The sequence below is a fragment of the Xiphias gladius genome, chromosome 22 (genome assembly GCF_016859285.1).
Source record: "Xiphias gladius isolate SHS-SW01 ecotype Sanya breed wild chromosome 22, ASM1685928v1, whole genome shotgun sequence".
In the NCBI taxonomy this organism is placed as follows: Eukaryota; Metazoa; Chordata; class Actinopteri; order Istiophoriformes; family Xiphiidae; genus Xiphias; species Xiphias gladius.
The window spans coordinates 20,442,647-20,452,136 of NC_053421.1; the positions used below are offsets into that span (position 1 = coordinate 20,442,647).

The window sequence follows — 9,490 nt, forward strand, 5'->3', positions numbered from 1 at the left end:
GAGAAGATCGAAAACATTACTACACTCCTACTCTCAACATTACTAGCCTGGCCAAACATAAACCTTGAATAACTCGTTTGTTTTATCCATACAAAAAACAAAGTGCAGTTTTATAGGGGCGCATATAACTGTTTCTTAACCGTGAGCAAACTTCCTGTAGTGTTGTTGTCACTGTGACAGGCAAAGCTCACGGAAAAAATGTAGTCCAGCAAATAACCTCTGTATAACTGCAACTTGTCGTTTTTACTTTTCAGTTTTTGTGAGGACAAGACAAACAAGAAATGAAGTGTTAATTAGTGAGCTTTATAGGTGTTGTTAGGCACTTTTTTGTTAGGCAATTTAGCTGTTTCCCCCTGTCCCCAGTCTGTGGGAACTAATCATGCTAACCCTCTCCTAGCGGTAGCTTCATATTTAACAAACAGATATGGGTGTGGTATCGATCTTTTCATCTTACTTGCGTCACGAAAACAAGTTTGTATTACCCAAAATGTTGAACTGTTCCTTTAATAGTCAATTTCCTTTGGATGTGTAGCTTCTTGGCCTTGATACAAGTACAAATATTTTTGATTGTCTTTATAATTGATACAGTGCTTAATGAATGGAAAACTGAGTGTAGTGTGTTTGGTTTTTTTTTCATTTCTCCATTAAAAACAAAAAATACCGAAGTAAGATTTTCTGCTTTCCCTGTGTGTACTGGGTTTATAAGGTCTCAAACCTACCTGCATGCTTTTCAAATTTAAAAGGGTGACTAATCCTGAATAATCCACTTTTACATTCCTCAGAACAATTAATAAGTATAATGGCAGAATCCATTTTCTTCTTGTTTATTCTAAAAGTAGGGTTTTCAGACCTATTTCACCATAAAATGGCAGTACGGAGAAGTTAATCAATATGAGGAGTTACAATATACCAGGAAGCTTTAAAATATAAAATTTTACTGCTGTTAAATATCACTTTTACCAGTGTTTACTGTACATGAAAACAAAACAGACTCCCGACACATTTAAATCAAGACTTTCTGTCCACAGAGGAAAGCCAGACCACAGACAGAGGAGCAGAGGAGGAGAACGATAACACTTGTGAAAAAGAAGGCGCAGGGACGAGAGGAGAGGAGGAGAGGAGCATCAGTGCGCCCCTGGTGTTGTCCCAGGAGAGGATGGAGGAAGTGTGCAGGAGGCTTCACAGTCTTGAGGAACAACTAAAGAGATTACAGGTGAGGGCAGGTGAAGAGAGAAGGAGATAACTGAGAATAAAGAGGAAAAACTGTGAGCAGGAAGCGGGTAGTATTACAGGGTAAAGTAAAAAATGAGAGACATAAGCTGACTGGAAAGACATGGAGGGTTGGGCATCGAGGGTCTCACTGATGAAAAATTAAGTAAGGAGCAAGCTGTATAGAGTATAGAAAGCCATTTAACCACCGCTGTTATTGCTTGATTTAAAATTGCATTGTGAAATTGGACGTCTCTGAAAATGGCTTTTATGTCCAGTGCCTGCAATGGGATGTGTCACAAAAGAAGCAAGGGAGAAGGAGAGAGGATGTTAAGAGGAGGGGGTTGAATTGTGTGTGTGTGTGTGTGTGTGTGTGTGTGTGTGTGTGTGTGTGTGTGTGTGTGTGTGTGTATGTGTGCACGTGATCGTGTGTGTCCTCCGCTCTAAAGATGATACTGATTTTGGGTGTTGCAGACTGTAGAAGAGGAGCACCACAGGCTGCAGGAGGCCCTTTCGAAGTTCTCACTGGAGGGAGGCAACTTCCAGTAAGACACCATCATGCCACCTGCTGGCCACTAGGTGAGACAACTGTATAGCTATTGACAGAAAGGCTAAAGTATAATTTAAGTATCTGATCAAGTACCATCATTCATCATCAAGTGCATTATTACTATTCAGAGAATCAGATAATTTTATCTGTAAAAGCCCCAAGTAATGTCTGCAGGCTTCCTAACAGGCTGCATATGGCCCAGACAACCTCCATAAATAAGATAGGACCACTTGTATGTAGCCTGAGAGGCAAAGTACAGGGAAAAGGGCCTGCATTGCACTTGCTGCTGCTGCTGCTGCTGCTGCTGCTGCTGCTTAATTGCTGTGGGAAAGTCAAATGCATGCATGAGCAAATCAAACTATTTATCAGCTTTTTTTTTTTATTAGCTCAGAAGTCAGAGGACACTGCTTACAGAGATTTTAGTGACAAAATGAAATTGAAACTGTAAAAGTGTGCGGGACAAAAAGAGGAGTGTGAAAATTGAGGGGGACATGCCTCCCCATTTCCCCAGTGGAAATTAAGGCGTTGTCATCATCTGTCTCTAATTCACATGATTTTACGTAACATCTAATCCTTTCTTCCTAATTTTTTCTCTTTAGGATTTTACTGGTGCTGATTTGAAGTGCAAGATTGACTTTCAAAGGCTTCCCTGGAAATTCCGAAACTTTCATAAGTCATGCCTGGACCCTTGCTGCCTTAATTGTTTGTGTCACAGCTGTTTGCAGCCAAGCAGGAAGTTTTCTGCCTGTCCGAGGGGAGGGAGGGCTTTGTGCTCAGTGCGGTGGTTCAGTGATGGAACATGGGAGGTTTGTGCATGTGTATGTGTGTCTGTTTGCGTGCATTCTTGGTAGAGAGGTATACAAAGAAAAAAAAAAAAAAAAAAACGAGAGATCCTTCTTTTGATTGGGAAGTTGTATCTGCTGAGGGGTGCCAAAGAAAGAAGCAATAATTTGCTGTGAGAGAGATGCTGCCTAATAAAATGTAGAGATTGCAATGTGCTGTAACACACATACGCACACCAAAGACATGCACGTTACAAAATAAATTACAGAGTTGCCAATAGCAGATGTAAAGTAATGGAGAAATCCTATGTTTGCTTGCCAGTTTAGCTATACCAGGAGGAAGCCTTAAGGGGCCAATGTAGCGTCTGAAGATGTATTAAAATACTACTGGTGATAATATAGTGTTATTTCTCGTCTATGCCAAAGTACCACAGAGATGCACTTTTTTTCTGATGAAAACAAGTTGAACCCACTGTTTTTGCAGTTGGACTTCATGTAGGTGGCCCTCATGGAAAAAAATACCTGCAAGAAAGTGTGTGTATGTGTGTTACAGTTTTTAATTAAGGACGCGCTTGTTTGGAGGCTTGTTACTGTAATTAGGTCACATTTAAACATTTATAAATACTGGCACTATAGGTAATCGTGCTGTTAATAATGGAGACTTGTTTGTATGTACTGCTTTTATTTATTCCTCTGAGTCCTGTTAGGTCAGTGAGATGCTTCGCCAGAGTAAAACTGTTACAGCACTAGGCCAAAAAGAGAGAGCAACATGTTAGAGAAAAGACAAAACATAAGAAGGCAGACCTAGAATGTGTAACAAAGATCAAGGTAGAGAATGAAGAAGGCAGATGTATGGATGAGGAGTGAGTTTAGAGGTTGTTGTTGCTTTGGTTTATTTGAAGCCAGCTTGAACCAGTGAGAAGCTTTGTAGAAAACATGAGATTAGGATTTGCACTTACCGTACTGAAGAAAAATTTGGACGCACACATGCGCGCGCATATACACTTATGCACACTGAGGCCCCAGTGTTACAGAAGTGTTCACAAAGATGGCTCAGTGTCATTTCTGTAGCATTAACTCCCCCCAGATAGGGCTCAGAGTTCCTGATCCAAAAAGTGGATTTAAGATGGGTTAGAAATTGTATTATATTTACGTTAAATTCACGTGTTATTAGTGAAAAAAAAAATCTGTTCTTCCCTGGTAGCAATATTTGTATCAAAACTAAGCTCTGTCTTTGTATTTTATTCAGCAGTTGATTGTAATTATAATTATGATGATATAGATTCTGAGTAGTGGCATAACTGTGGCCATGTACACAGGACCAAAGACATAACAAAGCAACGTGAGATCCTCATATGAGCTGTAATTTTTTTAATGACATGTTTCATCTGTATATTAGCATGTCACGTAATGCTGATGCAGGAGCCATGGCGCAGTAGCGCAGCCTGCATTCAGCAGCTGCTCTTCCGCCCCCCAAACTCCAAAATGTGGCAACTTAGGTGAAGGGATTTCAAAAGCACGCAGATGAAAGGAGGATTGGTCGTCAATAAAAAATACCTGGTTAACTGACTGTACAAGAATAATGTTGGACTGCTCTAGCTTTATGTCCATACCCAAACAGAGTCTGTAGATCTGTGGATTCTTGCATACGCGTCAGTGACCTTCATCAACGCAAAATCAATGAAAAGGTTTCTTCAGTATCTGTGTAGGTCAGTCAGTGTAGGAGAAAGCCGGTGGGGCTGTCACAAGCTGTTCTGTTTCTGACCTGGACATGGCACTGTTAACACCTAGTGCTCAACTGAACACATGGGACCCGCTCCAGCAGCAGAAAAAGGAAAAAGCAACAAGGTAGTGAAGCCGGATGAAGATACAAAGGAAACATTGAAGGTTTGGAGGAAGGAAGACTACAGTCTCATTCCACCATCACTCTTACCAGTACTGTAATCATGATCACTTCCTGAAATGCATTCTCATTGTTGTTGCCACAACAACAAATGCCCCCTCTGACCCTACTGAACCTCAGTATGAGATTATGCAAATGATAGTGCCATGAGTCAATAGAGTGTCACAAGTTTCTAAATGATTTATGTTTGTGTTTGAACTTTACTGCCACCTCTCCCTGTGTCTTCCTCTTAGAAATTGTACATAAATGTTATCTTGAAGGAGAAAAATGTAGAGAAAGTATAAATTAGATAAATTACCCCCCCTCTTTGTGTAACAGATATGATAGACAGACAAATACACCTTTTGATAACACCCTCACCTCTTGTGATAGCATGATCCCCTTTTCCTACGGCAAAGTTTTTCCATATGTTGTGTATTTCATTTCATGTACTTAAACGGTTCGGGGAGGTTTTTGTAACGTTTTTCCTTTCATTGTTTTTCAAAGGAGCTTTTGTAATAATGTACTATGCATTGGCTGTAATGGTGGGAGAGACAGAGTTTGTCTGTAACTTGTCTATGCATGAACAAATTTAACTATTGTGCAAATGTTGTAACCATGGCATATTCTTTAGAGTGCAAGTTAATGTGCAAGCCCACACTGTGCTGCAGCTATCCAGCATACCAATGGGATGCATTTAAAGAGACAATCTCAACCAGGGAAACTGCAGTGGTCAGCAGGTGAAACTCTTCTAACACCAGCTTACAGTGATGCCGTCACTCTTCACTGGCTGAATGACTACTACAGGCACTTCTCGCTCTCTTTCCTCCAGATGCTTCTCCTCGTGTATTCTATATACAAATACCTAGATGTATAGAAAATGTATTTATAGAGTGGTGCCTTGTTCTGACTATCAAGATTGATTCATAAAGGGCTTCTGAGTCTACAAACGCAATCACTGTTGTTTTGGTGGACCATCTTTCATGGAGGATCTCGGTGAGACAGTGAGAGACAATGACCAAATGACTAATTAGCATTGAGGGATCATCCCAGGATTCCGATTGGTTGGTGTCAAGGTTGTGGGCTTGGCCTACAACACACTGTTTTTGTGTCCATCTTCATTAAAGCAATAGGATTTGAGCCCTCCACCAACTCTGTCAGCCAGTGCCCTGTATAGAAAAAGGAACTGCTTTTTGTCATGCAGGCACCTGCCATCTTGTCTATCTATAAACATAAATATGCAAGAACTATACTGTGTATTTGGGTTTTGATTTTTATTGTGTAAGAGGCTTTTAATGATGTATGCTTAAGGAAAATTGTGGTACGTTTGTTTTTTAATTCTTAATGTTTTTTAAATAAATTGGGGAAATGAATACCTGTTTTGTCATTTTATATGGTTATGAGCCAGTTATAATTTTATACTAGTTATTGAGCTAATGGTTAGGGGTCTGAGAATCGTTGTATTTGACTTAAAAGACAGTGTTTCTATGTTAATTGCACTAGGATCCTCTTATGTTGATTTCTTGAACCATATGCTGTATCTCTATAAGCCTTTTTTAAATATACAGTATATATAAAAACATACTTGTGTCATATCTATCAATCGAGGATAGACAGATAGGTCAAGAAATAACCCTCAGAAATGTATATACTTGATGTATTTTTTTTAAATACAGATATAACTTTTATGCAAATGTTAGACCGTCCAAATTCATTCAAGCGTAAATCCTGACTGAGAGAAAAATAGGACCCAGTGTGTCATTAAAGCAGCGTTGAAGACTGGAACATTGTGTAAAGAATTTTACCTCGATTATTTCAGTAGTTTCCATTCTTAGATTGAACATTTGTGGGGGAAAAAATGGGTATAGCTACAATCTATGTTCTCTGCAGCTTTGTAGGTGAGTCAGATCATTTTTTTAAGACACTGCAATATCTGAAATAGTCTTATTTGGATGAAAATGTTTATATTTGAGTAGATGCAATTATCTGTTTAGGAAAATTAGGCATTTCTACATTTCATTCCAGTAAATGTATACAGTATAGGTAAATGTATTTATTCTATATACCTTTTAATTTTTTTTTTACATTTAGCTGTTTTAAGTTCTGCTTCAGTGAACCATGTCTCCTGCCAGAGCAGATGTCTGTGCTATCATGTTGCAGTTTTTGCTCTGTTCATTTTGCTTAATTATGATGTGCATTTAGAGTTCTAAGCTTTATTTCTTTGTGGTATTCTACTTTAAAGACCTTATATGTCCATTGTAAATACACAAATACAGATTATGCTTTTGCATAATATGAAATCATACTGAAATAATTTGACAAAAATTCTGTTGAATTAAAATAATGAATAAATTTCCTCCACAGTGGGTATTGCTCAGAGTGAGTTGACTTTGAAGACGGACAAGCCCTTTTTAAGTGTGCCGCTCTCTCACAAGGCTGAACTGGAGTGCTGCTACACCACCAGTTCGGATTCAGTGAGCTTCTCTTGGGTCAAAATTTTTCAAGATGTAAACAAAACCTTTGGTACAGCAGCTGTGAATCTTTCAGACCAAGTGACTGCATCAAAATCTGACGCACAGTGTGGCATCCTAACCTTCAGCTCAGTCCAGCTGAATGACTCTGGGCTCTACTGTTGTAAACTGAACGACAGTGAAATCGAACTCATCTCTCATGGCACCTACCTACAGGTCTACAGTGAGTGTGGTGGTGGGAGGAGTCCTATTTTCAGTGCATATCAGTCAGAAATTCCTGTGTATGTGTGTGTGTGTTTAAAATGGAGAGATGGAGTCAAATAATCTCAATGCTAACACCTCATAAGCCATATTATCCTGTTAACCTTAGTCTATGTAAGAACTGTGTGAGTGGCCACATCTTTGCATATCATAGCTCAGTTAATCTTTACATCCTCAGGACGGTCTCATTACAGTCTGGTGCCCACTCATTGACTTTAAATATCAACAAGATTACGTCAAGTTTCAATCAAGCTAATGTGTAGAGGCATTTGTCATACCGAAATACCAATTTACAACATAATCTCATTAAATAAAGCTGGCAGATGTGGAAATGTAAAATAACCACTAAACTACTCTGGAGATTATGTGTGAGATAACTTGCATTAGCTTACAAGACCACCATTACTGTTACATAACTATACTATCAATTGTTTATTCGTCTGTTGTATACTGTAAGTTATCATGTGTTCTTTATACTAAATAGTACAGTTATATAACGTAACAATACATCTTGTAATAAATCTCCAACTAAGTCTGTTAAGTAATTAATCAGTTATCCTGATTCTTTTTTATATGCTCCTTGTTTCAAATGCACACTCTCACCTGCTACAAAAACAAGTCAGTGCTTGTATTTGAATAGCTAAAGACACAACTGTTGTTCACCATGTCTCACCTCTGAACCCCGTCTGTACGTCTAGAGCCACTGGATAAGACACTAAACCTCAGTGAAAGCACCAAAAACAAGATCCTGACAGCTGAGGGAATCCTACTGCTGCTGTGTGTGATATTGCCCTCTGCCACCCTTCTCTGCAAGGTCAGAAGGTCTCATTTTAATACGACTGTACATTACCATACACCGATCTGTACCCCTGACGCGCAGCACTGATGTTGATACGATGGTTCATTTCCAACATTTTTTGATAGTGGTATTGCCTCGTCGAATAAACCAGAAATTATTGCAAAGAAACAGCCTTTTTTTTTTTACTCTTCCCACCACATACAGTTATAGGTTTCTCATAGTGTTTCTTGCCTTTCCTCGGCTGGAAGTTTCACAATTACACAGATTTAACTACTTCTCCCCCCCGCAGTCAAAGAAAATACACGAACTAGAGAAAAAGAAAATGAAGATGGAAGAGGAAAACATATATCAGGTAAACTTTAAATGAGTCTCATCTTCTCTGAGTCAGACATGTTACGGCAGGCATATGAGAAATACTAGTGCAAGTACTTATGCTGAAAACAGGATCAAAGATATGAAGGAACATGTTATCTTGTGCCACGAATCAATTTAACATGAATATGTTTCATTGATTTTTCTGTGTTTACTTGATTTCCATCTTACTTATCTCATACCCCAGGGGCTGAATCTGGACGATTGTTGCACCACATATGATCAAATCGAACGGTCCCAGGTACATGGGCCGTACCAGGATGTTTGCAACATTATGGAGGAAGAAGAGGAGATCCAGCTGGAGAAACCTTGAAGGAAAGGAGAGAGAGAGAGAAAGGGAGTGAGGAAAGAGAGACTGCTGAGTCTTTTTTGAGAGCTTAAGTTTAAGTGTGTGGTATCTGAATACCAGGCTCATTCTTTATCACACACATTGAGGTTGAAAATTTTTTTTTTCTTACATAGCTTGCAGTTAAACTTTTAGCATCTGACAACATATTATTTAATCAGCTTCATTCATCTGAAAGTGAAAGTTAATTTTTAGACCTTGGAAACAACATTTGACCAAACAGTCTCAACACAAAGTCCACACAGTCAGGGGCGTAGTCAGGATTTTAGAAATACCGAGGTTGTAAGTCCAAGAAGCCCCTCCAATCCAGATCATTTTGAAGAGACTGAAGAGAATACAAGTTATGTAAAATTTTAATTTTTTGCTGTGTTTGATACATGTAGCCATTTTTATGCTTTTAAAAACAGTTGTGTGTGTTGTCTACTCCAACGTGTCTTATTTTTTGGCATAAAATCGTCAAATTTAAGGAGACTGAGTGTAAAAAATTTCCATACCTCTTTTAAAAACCCTTTATGTGTAACCTTGAGGATAAAACGTAACCTACCCTTTAGCTCCCCGAAATTGGACAAATACAATTTCATGACAACTGGGTATCTACTGATGAAGACAGAATGATGTGATCGAAAGCTCTGGAACAGATTCTGAGTGGACCTTTTCATAAGATTGTTTTGTTAACAGCTTCTTTGATGTTCATTAAAAAGAGTTATATAATGTAGCCTATATCTTGTATTTTACTGAATGACTTCATGATGTTTCACAATTTATTTGCTTTCTAACATTCCTGTAATTGCTCAAAGAATAAAGTCGTGTAAAACGAG

General features: G+C 38.7%; 2 protein-coding genes across 10 annotated transcripts in view; both read left to right on the forward strand.

Annotated features, from left to right (window-relative positions):
- arhgef1b (Rho guanine nucleotide exchange factor (GEF) 1b) overlaps positions 1 to 5,139 on the forward strand; it is a 41,349-nt gene extending 36,210 nt beyond the window's left edge. For all 9 annotated transcript variants that reach the window (XM_040117677.1, XM_040117681.1, XM_040117682.1 and 6 more), the window contains 3 exons: positions 1,029 to 1,213; positions 1,684 to 1,788; positions 2,359 to 5,139. In XM_040117677.1, the coding sequence (XP_039973611.1) occupies positions 1,029 to 1,213; positions 1,684 to 1,758 (260 nt within the window). In that variant the 3' untranslated portion in view covers positions 1,759 to 1,788; positions 2,359 to 5,139. The remainder of the gene's footprint in view (positions 1 to 1,028; positions 1,214 to 1,683; positions 1,789 to 2,358) is intronic.
- Positions 5,140 to 6,184: 1,045 nt separating this feature from the next.
- On the forward strand, positions 6,185 to 9,463 carry cd79a (CD79a molecule, immunoglobulin-associated alpha). The gene is made up of 5 exons (XM_040117690.1): positions 6,185 to 6,321; positions 6,788 to 7,117; positions 7,854 to 7,969; positions 8,244 to 8,306; positions 8,514 to 9,463. Exons 1-5 carry the CDS (start codon positions 6,282 to 6,284, stop codon positions 8,637 to 8,639), a joined length of 675 nt encoding a protein of 224 aa, XP_039973624.1. The 5' UTR covers positions 6,185 to 6,281; the 3' UTR covers positions 8,640 to 9,463.
- Positions 9,464 to 9,490: the final 27 nt, after the last annotated feature.